This window comes from Uloborus diversus, chromosome 5, assembly GCF_026930045.1.
Source record: "Uloborus diversus isolate 005 chromosome 5, Udiv.v.3.1, whole genome shotgun sequence".
Classification (NCBI taxonomy): domain Eukaryota; kingdom Metazoa; phylum Arthropoda; class Arachnida; order Araneae; family Uloboridae; genus Uloborus; species Uloborus diversus.
The window spans coordinates 42,040,341-42,053,956 of NC_072735.1; the positions used below are offsets into that span (position 1 = coordinate 42,040,341).

The 13,616-nt window shown below is 31.5% G+C and overlaps 2 protein-coding genes across 2 annotated transcripts; both read right to left on the bottom strand.

The window, feature by feature from the left end:
• Window positions 1-6,150: 6,150 nt before the first annotated feature.
• On the bottom strand, window positions 6,151-8,148 carry LOC129222559 (uncharacterized). The gene has a single exon (XM_054857074.1). It carries the CDS (start codon window positions 8,146-8,148, stop codon window positions 6,151-6,153), a length of 1,998 nt encoding a protein of 665 aa, XP_054713049.1.
• Window positions 8,149-8,334: 186 nt separating this feature from the next.
• On the bottom strand, window positions 8,335-10,149 carry LOC129222560 (uncharacterized). The gene is made up of 2 exons (XM_054857075.1): window positions 8,753-10,149; window positions 8,335-8,659 (listed from the first exon to the last, which is right to left on the bottom strand). The coding sequence occupies exons 1-2, from the start codon at window positions 10,147-10,149 to the stop codon at window positions 8,335-8,337; spliced, it is 1,722 nt and encodes a 573-aa protein (XP_054713050.1).
• Between the last annotated feature and the right edge of the window lie 3,467 nt (window positions 10,150-13,616).

The following is a 13,616-nucleotide window of genomic DNA, read 5'->3' on the forward strand; positions in this document are numbered from 1 at the left end:
TTACGAGGGACGCATGTATATATATATATAAAATAAAAAAAATAAAAATAAACATTTAGCGCATTATTGTCACTTTGATAAAACATTACACATGAAATTTATAATCGCCTAGTCATTATGCCATGTGCAGATTTTAGCGTTACATAACCCTATGACATTTTCTGGAGTACGTCTTATTTTTAAACATTCAACTATTTTATGACCGAAAATGCTCTAAAAAGTAATTTTATTGTATTTTCTAATTCATTAAGATATGAACCAATAACTGCAAATATGTGATGAAATATTACATAGAAAAAATTGCTATATGAGGAAAACTTTAATGGTTGCGTATAAAAAGACATAACTGATGTTTAGGTAAAAGCTGTCCTGTTATGACTTTTCCGAACCAATAAAATTTTCGTGATTACCTTTTAAACCCATATCATTACAAAACTCATGAACTTGTTTCAAAAATGATGATATGGCTTTACAAGAAGTATCATTACAGGAGACATGAAAAATTTGCTTTGTCGCTTTTTTTTGCAAAACCTCTCTAAAATAGATGGTTTAACATTTGACTAAAATAATAATTTGTATTTTTATATCGAATAATTTAACTGATCCGAAACGTTTTTTTGCGTTTGTTTATAAAAAAAAATGTTATAAGTCTGAAAACTTTTTTTTCAACGTATATCCGTCTGTTTTCATTATTTAGAGTTAGTCATTCATTTAAAACACTAAATGACTAAATAGAAATATTGCAAATTAAATCACACACATTGCAGGAATTATTAGACACAACTGCATTGTCTCTTTAGCCCTAAAAAAATTGTGCAACTTAAAGTTGTCAGTTTTTTTAATACTTTTCTTGATTTCTAATTCCAAAACAAAAACTTTCTAAATTACTATTTGTGAAAGGTTTGTTTGTTTTCATGTTTTTTGTTCATGTTTGGCTGCATAGAGCCAGGCCATAGAGCCTGTCAAAACTGCTTTTAAGAAAATAATTAGGTCTATTTTGAGTACCGGAGCAGGAAAAATACCAAAAGAGAACATTTTTCTAACAGTAATAATTTTAATTGAGGAGTATACTGTTCGTTAATAAATTTAAAAGGAAAAGAAAAAAAGACACAGAAATTCACACACAGAAACAAAAAAGGTGCTCATGGACAATATTGAACTTCTTTCAATGGAACCTTCCTTGTTTTTCGGATTTGCTAAATGATTTATAACTTCATCGAAGTTCAAGTTTCTTAAAACTAGTGCTAAAAATCCGATATAGTTGCCCGTTGCAACGTACTTTAGGAGCGTTATTTGAAAATTAATCATAAAATAAGAGCAGGTAGTATTTTATCAATTATTAATATTATTTTATCAGGCAAGCTGAAAAACTAAGCTTTAAAATAAAATGTATTTTTACTATGCTATGTCTAATGCCTGAAGACAATCCTTTGAAGAATCTTCGATCTTTGCTACATTTTATTAACAGTCAAAGTTATGAAAAAATCCTTTTTAATAGTATTGCAAACTATTTTAGATTGTTAGACAGGGAGACGGGTAAAAATACATTAAGACGGGGCCCAGGCTTAACATGCCACTGACGTCAGTAATACTATTCGCAATTTGCAGTGAAACACGCTCCAATAATTTCTTATGAACGTTCGTTTTTGACGAGAGGGTGGGACGCAAATCTATTATACATACGGTCTGAGAAAAAACTTTAAGGCCAGTATAATTTTCTTTGAAAGAAGGAAAATGAAATTAAAGGGATTTTAATATTATTGTATTATTAATTATTAATGTTCATTGGTAAGAAATAACACAACATACAGGATTTGTAAAGCATGCAATAGCCAGAAAATCAGTGGTTTATTCAAAGTTAGCATATCAGCTTGATTAAAAACTTTAATGCCACTAGTATTTTTAAAAAACTGCAAGTACTTATACTGTAATAAATGTCACCTCAGTTAACAAGATTATGGAAACCCTTCAACTTGTAGTTTTGTGATTAATTTCTTTCAGTTTTTGTCCTACTTGTGACGATATCGTAAGGTAAAAAGTTAACTGTTCAAGAAAGAGGGCAGATTGAAGCTTTTTCTTCAACAAGGATAAGTAGGCGCACTATAGCGAAAAGATAGGAAGATCGAAGACTGATGTCAACATTTTTATTTGATTTAACACAATTAGGGTAAAAAGAAAACTAATGCTTTGTCCTCGCGTCATGGAAGAAGAGTTTGGAAATTATTACATTACCTGAAAAGTACTGAACCAGGAAACTTATTCAGACGATAGGTTTCATATGTTTGTCAAAAACGATATATAACACAATTAGAAGGTGTGAAAATTTTTTTAATGCCGCAAAATTGCTTAAAACTCATTTATTGAAAATGCACAGTATAGAGCGTTTCAACTTTAGCTAGGAAATCATGACCTGGGATAACCAATGAATACAAATAATTTTTTTTTAACGAAAAGAAGTGGAGTTTGGATGGACCAAACGGGCGGAAGTACTATTGGCATGATTTAGGAAAATAAAAAAATATTCTACAAGCGCAAATTAGATGGAGGCTCTATCAGAACTTGAGAGTACTTTGCTTACAATGGTGTGTGCTCAGTTACGTTTGTTTCAAGTGAAATGAACTCACAAGTATATCAAAATGTCCTCCCAAGTCATCTTTTACCAAATGCTGATTTCATTGCAGGAGAAAATTGAAAATATCAGCAAAACAATGCATCTATCCATCCGAGCAACAGTGCAAAACATAAGATCCAAGTAAACAATGTTGAAACTTTGAAATGACCAACTAAGTCTCCACATCTTAACCCAATAGTTTTAATTAATAGAGAATATATTGGGTGACTTAGCAAGAAGAGTTTATGCAAAGGAGAAACATTTTACTTCATCATTAGAGCTGAAATCTACCACCGAAGATAAATGGTAAAAAATACATCCCGAATTTTGTCAAAAACTACTTTCATTCATAAAAACAAGAATATTTGAAGTAATTTGAAGGAATGGCTCCCACACAAGATTATAAATATTTGAATTTTGGTCCTCATATGCTTTTTTCTATGTTGGCCTTAAATATTTTATTCAGGTTCAAATATTGATCTGTAATATTTTCTTAAAATGAAACACTTACAATTAAATGTTTTTGTCTTTTTTACTTGTATTTAAGATTAATAATTATCACTCATATGACTTTTTGATCCTAAGATTAAGGTGTGTCCAATTTCTCAAAAAAGTGCACTGGACTTAAAGTTTTTACTCAGACTGTATATGTACAAAAGGTTGCATGCACGGAACAATCGACGTTCATTTCACCACACACTTACACCTTCCCTATCATTAGTAAGAACAAAAAATTTGTTTATTTGTGAATATTCGGGCAAAAAAAGGAAAAGTTCTCGCTTATTTAGAGGTTTTTGTTTGTTTGTTTTTTGTTCGGTTTTCCCCCTTTTCTTCCCTTTTCTTTTCTTTCTTTTCTCTTTTCTTTCTTTTCTTTTTTTACATCGGTGTCGCCGCCCCCTCCCCCCAAGGCCCGGGGCCCTGGCTTCTGACTGGGATGACGCGACCTCTCGTCGGGCCTGTTTGACCCATAACGTAGCTAAGAAAAAGACTTGTCGTGTAAGTAACAGCTATATACTTCATTAAACATTTTTATTTAGTTTGTAGCTTTTTCTAAAAAATCACAAAAGTATATGTAGTCTTCGAGGACAAGTTTTTTATTACTATGCTTTTAAATAAAATATAGAGCTGTCAGGTGTGGGACGAAATGTCTGGTTTCATTTGGAATGATGCATTATTTTTTTTTCACTTGAAATGGACAGTGAAAAAGGTTAGTAAGAAAAGTAAATATTTAAAAAATAAAATAATGGAGTTTTATAATAAATGTTTTCTGAAATTTATGGAAACTGAAACTGTTGTCTAAAACTGTTTCTCACGAGACTTTCTCTAAAAAATTAGCAATGAAAATAGGTAATGTATTTTATTTATTTATTTATTTTTCTTGACAAATCACAAATAAAGTTAGCAAGGTTAAAACACTGAACTAATTATTTCAGTACATAATATCCCCATTAAAAACTAAAGTCAATAGCCGTTTCCAGAAATTTTCGCAGATCCTATGAAATGGATGAAACAAATCCAAAAGAAAAGGAAAGTTAAATGTACAATATAAAAACATGTCCAAACGTTTTTTGCTCCTAAACGAGCTCATGTTCGCAAACAGTTATTTACTTAAATGACACCCATTACAGTCTAAGAACATGCAATTACACACCAAAATGTTTTTTTTCTTCTTTTTCCTTTTTTGTGCTGCTGTTTTCTTTTTCCTTTGCTTGCATAATTTAAGCATTCGTTAAAAAAATAAGTGTATTTTCTGTAATTGATATTAAACGAATGACAGTTTTTAAAATACATTAGAGAAGTATATTGATTGGACTATTTTCAGTCAAAAGTACCAACGGATGACCCCTAACAATTGTGTGATAATTTCAAAGCTTCTGTGAATTTTTTGATCAAAATAAATTAGTTAAAACATTATGCAGAATACTGTTTGCGTAACCCATAAAAAAAGGTACAGGTAAGATGGATATTAATTCAAATTTACCTTTCGCTCCCGGTTACTTTGTTTTCCTACTAAAATTTAATTTAAGAACTTACTTGCGCGTATGTGGAGAACAAAATTCCTGCTCGGTGTTAAAAAAAATAAAATAAAAACTCTTATTCAATGTTGCAGTGTTATTGAAGTTTAACTAGTTCACTAAGTTCACTAAGACTGTAATTAAACCTGCACATGTTAGGTTATTAAATGATAAATATTCAGAAACATAATCATTCCAAACATCTGTAAGCTAATGGAACTGGGTGCTATGAGTACTAGCTGAACGTAAAGATACTTATTTAAACATTATTTTGCCTCAAAATACTCCAACTATAGTAACTTATACAATAAAATTACTTCAAATATACACTACAGTCCCTTGACAAGAAACTGAAATGTTTGTATAACATGCGTTTTTGGATGCACTCACTGTTTAACAAATCAGCACTTAGATTATTTTACATTTATAATGTATGTTTATACGTTATAATAAGTATTATATGCGTAGTTAATGTTTTCTTCATAGCGAAATATTTTCTTTAACCGTTTAGCTCACAAATATTTATTAAAAATAATCGGAAACAGATTTTAACTTCGAACATCTTAAATTGCTAATATAAAAGTAATTTTAACAATGAAGAACGCAATGCATGATTCCCTGTTTGTTCATCCAATTCACTCAGAAAATCTCATAAATCAATAATTCTAAACTTCATTAATTCCAAAACGTATTTAAACAAAGGAAGATATTTTATTGAATATAACATAATACAGTTCTCCGCCGACGTAGGGCGAGAAAAAAACTATTCAACTACTACGTTGTTATTCACAAACTCCACCTGTTCCGTTACAATTCTTCGCTGTTGCCATACATAAAAAGAAATATAAACCGCAGACGATAAACAGAAAAACTATTAAGCAGAACATTGCACGTAAAAGGAAGAAGCCGTAACATACTCCCACCCATCAAGAAACTATTCTTGATGTGTTGGAAGTTTGCACAATTTTACAATTGGCCGTTTAAAACTACCTTTTGCAGTTTTTAAAGTAACAACTCTTACCACACCATCCTTACCTGAATGGGTAGCAATTATTTTACCCAAAGGCCAAATAGAAGGAGGAACATTATCCTCTCTTATGAGGACTATATCCCCTACAACAAAATTAATGCCCTTAGTTTTCCATTTTTTTTTTATTTTGGAGTGAACTCAAATAGTCCACACGCCATCTTTTCCAAAATCCAAGTTTCATTTTTTGAACAATATCCCATCTAGAGCGTAGTGACAACTTACTTTCCTGTACATACTCAGGAGGAGAAGAAATTACTTCACCTATCAAGAAATGGGAGGGTGTTAACATGCTCAACTGGCTCAAATCACTATCATCAAGTGCAATGAGAGGACGAGAATTAAGTAAAGCCTCGATTTGAGTCAGAAGATTGGTTAGTTCTTCAAACGTTAAATTTGTATTCCCGATAACCCGTTTTATATGAAATTTTACTGATTTAACGCCTGCCTCCCATAATCCACCAAAGTGAGGACTTAGTGGCGGTATCATATGCCATTTAATATTCATTTGGGACAAGAAATAACTTATTTTTTTCATCTTTATTAATAGAGGACACAAAGTTGTATACAGTTGACAACTGTTTTTTAGCACCGACAAAGGTAGTACCATTATCAGAATGGATGTGCTTTGGAGCTCCTCTTCGGGAACAAAATCTGCGCAAAGCAGCAATAAAAGTTTCAGATGTCATATCACTAACTAACTCTAAATGTAGAGCCTTGGTGGCAAAACAAACAAATAGCGCTATGTAACCTTTAGTAGTTTTGGCACCCCTACCTCTATGCTTCAAAATACTAACTGGGCCAGCATAATCTACCCCACACACTGAAAACGGTTTAGTAAGAGTAACTCTATCTACAGGAAGATTACCCATTATTTGTTTTGAAACAAAAAATCTATATCTACAACAAATAACGCAGTTATGAATACATTTTTTGGTAATTTTTCTAGCACCTATAATCCAATACTGTTGGCGCAAAATACCTAGTAATAAAGTAGTACCAGCATGAAAATGTAACATATGAAAATGTTTAACTAATAATGAACTAATTTTATGCTGAGCTGGTAAAATAATTGGGTGTTTAGCACAAAAAGGAAGCTGCGAATTTTGCAACCTTCCTCCCACCCTAATCAAGCCATCTTTATCAATAAATGGGCATAAACTTAGCAATGAACTTTTACATGGTAGAGACTTGTCATTCTTGATGCAATTAAATTCATCGCTAAAATACGCAGATTGAATATAAGAAATTACCACTTTACCTGCCTGCTTTCTTTCAGATGTAGTCAGTGGCAATGGCTTATCATTGCTCAAAATACCTGGTTTTCGCATACGATTTCCCACTGTACAATTTGAGATAAACCTAAAACAAAATACTAATATATCAATAATTTTAGAAAATGAAGAAAATTTCTGAAATAAGTTATCAATGATACTACAATTAACAGAAGTATTGAAACTAAATTTAAAGTTATTTTTCTCCTTTAAGACAGTTTCTGAATTTTCAGCTCTATGTAGTTGTTTAGGCCAGCTTTCTTCAGTTAATTTTAGCCACAAAGGTCCTTTCCACCAAATTGAGCAATCCGGAAGATATTTAGGAGTTAATCCTCTGGACGCAATGTCTGCCGGATTTTCCTTCGTTGGGACGAACGACCAACTTTTAACTGGTACTAAGTCTAAAATTTCAGAAGTTCTGTTAGAAACATAAGGTTTCCAATTACGGGGAGGAGACGACAGCCAGGTTAAAACTACTTGAGAATCTGTCCATGCATGGAATGAGATATCACAGTCTGAAAATATGCTCTTTGTCGAGGAATATAATCTTGCTAGTAACAGAGCACCATTTAATTCAAGTCTGGCAATTGAAACAGACTTCAGTGGAGCAACCTTGCTTTTAGATGTCAAAATAATTACTTCTGACTCCTCATCAGAACGAGGCTGCACTGCATAGATGACAGCAGCATAAGCACATTCTGAGGCGTCACAAAAACCATGAAGAATAATGTTCTTATTAGTTGTTTGAATCCATCTCGGAATGCGAATGTAGCACACTTGCTCAAAGTTCCTTTGAAAAGCTTCCCATTTGGTTGCAAGTTCTTGAGGCAGAGGATTATCCCAGTCCAATTTCAAAAGCCATAACTGCTGATAAAATATTTTGATAGAAATAGTGCATGGTGATAAAAACCCAAGAGGATCAAATAACTTAGCTGATTGCGATAAAAATGTTCGTTTTGTAATATTACCTTCAAATTTGAAATTAACTTTAAAAACAAAGCAGTCGTTTAAGGAGTCCCAAGTGAGACCTAAAGCTTTAGAGCACTCATCTGGATGAATCTCTAAATTTTGAACTTCTTTGGGTGAAGTAGGCAAAGAATCAGACAGTACTTGTGGAGAATTAGAACGCCATTTTCTCAAATGAAATCCTCTAGCTTCCAAAACTTCAGAAAGTGTTTTGATTGTTGCAATAGCTTCTTCGTTCGAATTTGAACCTGACATTAAGTCATCAATGCAGAAAGAATTCTTAATTATAGATGATACAGTAGGATCTTCGTTTTCAATGTCTAAACCAATGTGATGCAACACTCGCGTCGCTAAAAATGGTGCTGCCGAAGTACCATAGGTAAGAGTACATAATCGAAATTCACTAATTGGAGAACTCTCCGACTCCCTCCAAACAATTCTCTATAGATCTTGATCCGCAAAATCAACAAGAATTTGCCGATACATCTGTTGAATATCTGCTGAAAATGCAATTCTATTCATACGAAACCTCATGAGAATAGCAAATAAATCTGGTTGCACTGTTTGACCAACAGCCAAGATAGAATTCAAGGACTGTGAATCAGGTGGCTTACATGAACCATCGAAAACAACTCTGAGTTTTGTAGAAACACTATCATTCTTGATAACAGCATGATGAGGAAGAAAGTATGTATCAGAGTTTAAAAAGTCAGGGCTTGTTTCAGCACGTGTCATGTGTCCCAATTTTTCATAATCAATCATAAAACTTTTATATTCATCTTCAAACTTTTTATCAGTTTTGAATTTTCTTTCCATTGCAAATAATCTCGATACAGCTAGTTTCTTAGAGTTTCTTAACAATGATTTATCTTTGTAAATTGGCAACTTGACTACAAATCGACCCTGATCATTAATTTTAAAGGTAGTCTGAAAATGAGTTTCACAAAATTCCTCTTCTTCGGATAGCAGTCTCTTTTTCACGGGGAATTCTTCAGTTTGCCAAAATTTCTGAAGAATTGCATCTATATTTGTGTTTTCTTCGACATTAATAAAATGCGAATGAGCAATGGGAGACGAAATGTCACTACGAAGAATTCTTCCAGCAATAACCCATCCAAACATCGTATTTTGGGCAATGGGTTCATTCTTCGAACCAACAATTTTACCATTTCGCATTATCGTGAAAAAACAGTCGGAACCCAAAATAATGTCAATTGGTTGCGGACGCATGAATTCTTTGTCCGCAAGATTATTGATAGCTTTAATATAATCTAAGTCCTTTAAATCCAAAAATTCAGATGGTAACTGAGCAGTTAATTTATTCAAAATATATGCTTTAACTTCGATGCGCTCATTAGAAAATTTCGACCCAATGTCAAGCATTCCGGAGCCTCGAGTTTGACCAGCGGACACTTCAGCAATCCCAGTCAAAGAAATTCTATCATTTTTTCTTCTTAATCGTAACACATTCATTAAATTCTCACTGATGAATGAGCATTCAGATCCTGAATCCAGCAAAGATCTGAAAGTATAAGATTTTCCAGAACTATCCTGAATTACAACTTGAGCAGTAGGAAGAAAAGAAACACTTCTAGTATTGTTTACAGAAGTACTGGAAATAACACCCCGATTTACGTTGTTAGAGTCAAGTTCACAATCAGGTGAAAAACTCTCTCGTGGATTGTCATTTTCTTCTACGGTAGTTTGAAATCTTTTTTTCTCAACTAAATATTCAGAAACACTAGCAGTATTCCCCTTAATATTTTCATGCAATAATGTATTGTGCTTTCCTTGACACAGCATACACTTTAAATGTGAATTCGGACAGTCTTTTACCCTGTGCAAATTTAAGCACAAATAACACAATTGGTTTCGTTTTACAAAATTCTTTCTCCCACTAAAATCCATGCTTTTAAATTTCACGCATTTAAACAAGGGATGCACTCCATGGCACTTAATGCAATTTTTAGTAATTCTGACATCTGAGCGATTTTTTATACCAACATTATTTTTCATTGGTTCTACTTGTTTTAACTCGTTGTTCATTATTAACTCAAGAGACGAACACCTTGTTTTCAAGAAATCAAAAAATGATTTCAAAGAAGGAAAGTCTACGTTAGCAGTCTCAGAAGACCAAAGCCTTCTACTTTCTGAATCAAGTTTTTGAAGCATTAAATAAATTAACCAAGGATCTCTACTTGATGCTTCCTCACCAAGAGCTTTCAATCCTCTAATAATTTCATCACTTGTATCCATAAAGTTCTTTAAATTTGTATCATTCGCCTGTGAGATACCTTTCTGTTCTAAAAATGTTCCTATCAAAGACTACAATTTTCTTCTTTTTATCATACCTATCCAATAGCTTTTCTCATGCTTCCAAATATGAAGCGTTAGATAAGGGAATATGCTTAATTAAAGACGCTGGCTCATCGGTGAGCAACCCTTTCAAATATTGAAACTTTTGTACACTAGATAATGAATCTTGATTATGAACTGTTACAAGATAAAGATCTTTAAAATTTATCCAATCATTAAAATTGCCAGAGAAAGGCGTAATATTTAGCTTTGGCAATCGGAAATTACTTAAATTTGTCTCCGCATTTTGCATTACAGTAGAACCACCACAATTAATTTGTACATAACGGACAACTGAGACGGAACATAAAAGCTTTCGATTTTATTTTGATACTGAGCTTTTAATCTAAAATATTTTTCCTCAAATTCTGCTATTTCAGAATCTTTATCATCTAATAATACATCAAGTTTTTCAAATTCCGTAAATAAAGTATCTAACCTTTGAATACGTATCAAAACTTCATTTTTCGTATTTATATCATTAAATGTATTCTCAAGTCTTGTTACAGAAGCTTTAATTCTTCCTCTAGAAGCTATTATTTGAGTTCTATCTGCCCCTTCCATAATACTAAATCGAAAGTAATCGAATTAAAGTCCAAATTCTTAATTCAAATAAATTTATACATCTCGCATAAACCAATATCAAATTAGCATTAGTTCCAAAAAATTAAGTGTAATCCTCAATAAGAACTCATCAAAATATTAACCGTAAAATATTCTACAAATCAAATTAATACTTCAAATAATAATATTTTCATGAAACATCGAAAAATGATCTTATGCAATAAATACAAGTAAATAAAATATCAGCTTTAAATCTTCTCAAGACGTCCAATTATCTTCTTAACAGATTTTATAAATAGAATAAAGAATTTTAGAATAAAGCACTTATCTTAGTATAAAGCACTTATCTCGCCGGTGCCTCCAATAATTTATGTTCTTCCAATTCACTCAGAAAATCTCATAAATCAATAATTCTAAACTTCATTAATTCCAAAACGTATTTAAACAAAGGAAGATATTTTATTGAATATAACATAATACAGTTCTCCGCCGACGTAGGGCGAGAAAAAAACTATTCAACTACTACGTTGTTATTCACAAACTCCACCTGTTCCGTTACAATTCTTCGCTGTTGCCATACATAAAAAGAAATATAAACCGCAGACGATAAACAGAAAAACTATTAAGCAGAACATTGCACGTAAAAGGAAGAAGCCGTAACACTGTTCATTCATAAAAATATGGAAATAATAAGTTTTTTTTTCTTAATTTATTCATTAACTGTTGGTGCGATGGATATTATGTAGCCCGTGTACAGTTGTCTGGTGACAATTAGTCTGTATTTACAATTTTAAAAGAATTATGACAGAGAATATGTATTTTATAGTAAATATGATGGAGAAATACATATACATTTCTCAGCGAACCTTTTAATCAGCATTTTATGTAACTGGCATAAACAAAAATTTCTTTCAAAACTAAACTTGCCTAGGGTAGACCGACCAGTGAATGAACAGTTAAGCACAATTTCATTTTTTAAAAATCCTAGTAATTTTAAAATCTGTACTACAGATCGTGATAGTTAAAACATTTCAATTGATCTATGTAAATATCTCTAAAAAATCGCGGGAACTTAAATGATACCGCTTCCGACTTTTTTTGGTGTTTAAAGAAAAAATGGCACAACGACCCAGTGAATGAACACCTTGAACCAGTAAATGAACACAAATTGGTCCAGTGAATGAACATGAGAAATTTTGATTCAAAAAGAAACTAAGTTTCTTTGAAATCTATCTATCTATATAACTCTCTATATCTATTTATCTATTTATCTATTTATATAACTATCTATATCTATCTATCTATCTATTTTTTATATCTCTATACATCTATCAATATACCTTTCTATCTATTTTTCTACCTACACATCTATCGGACTATCTCTATGTCTATTTGCCTATTTATCAATGTACTTATCTATTTTTCTATCTATCTATCTATATATGTACTTATCTGTCTATCTATATACTTATCTATCGATCAATCTATCTACTAATCTATCTATGTTTCCACTTATCTATCTATCTATATATATCTATCTATTTATATATCTTATCTATCCATCTATCTATCTGTCTATCTATCTGTGTATCTATCTATCTTCTTATCAGTTTTTCTATCTACTTATCTATATATCTATTAGTATATCTACCTAGTTATCTACCTATTTATACATCTAAATATCTACCAACATATTATCCTAATCAATCTATTTATCTATCTATCTACCTGCTTTTTTACCTCTCTCTCAATCTACCTATCTATCTATCTATCTACTTATCTATCTATCTATCTACTTATCTATCTATCTATCTGTCTATCTACCTACCTATATATCTATCTCCTTATCAATATATCTACCTATCTATATATATCCACCTATCTATATCTATCGGTATATCTACCTGTCTATATATCTACTATCTATCTCTATATTAGTCTCTCTATCTACCTATCTATCTATTAACCACTACTCTCTATTTATCTATCTATAAATCTATCGATTTATCTTTCTACTTACCTATTCTATCTCTATATTTATCTACTATATATCCATTTACCTCTTATTTTTTATATATCTATCGCTATATCTTCCTCTATCTATTTATCTATCTATATACAAACATACATACATATCTATCTATCTATTCTCTCTCTTTTTATATGTATTTCTATTTCTCTATCTCTCTATCTACCTGTCTATCTATCAAGAGAGATAAAGATATAGAAAGATAGATTTAGGTAGGTAGGTTAATATACAGATAGAGATATAGATAGATGAAAGATAAAACTCAGTAAAAAGTGCATTTTTTGCAATGACAAAAATAAAGAAACTATAAAGTATACTATGAAATACATATATAAATAAGCATATAAAACTATCTGCATTACAAAAAAGTACAAAAATGAAAATATCTCAAAGAAACTTCAAATTTCTTTTTAAATCAAAAGACATTTTGCCATTGTTCATTTACTGGGTTTTCGCAATTTTTCATACCCAGTGACTGAACACCCCTCTACCTGAAAATCTGCGCATTCTGCATTGACTGAAACAATTTAAATCCATAGCCCAAATATGTATACTTAATTTTTCTTTCGTAAAGTTAAAAAAGAAAATTTATTGATAAAAAAATATGTAACAAAATAATTGCTAGCACGAAACCAGCCTTATTATTTTGAAAGAGAGAAAGAACGATTCACGGCAGTAAAAATTTCAAATTTTTTCCAGGAAAAAAATACGTATCCAAAGTAACCAATTAGGTGTCAGATAGCTTAGAATATCAATAAAGAACGCTTTTGTAGTG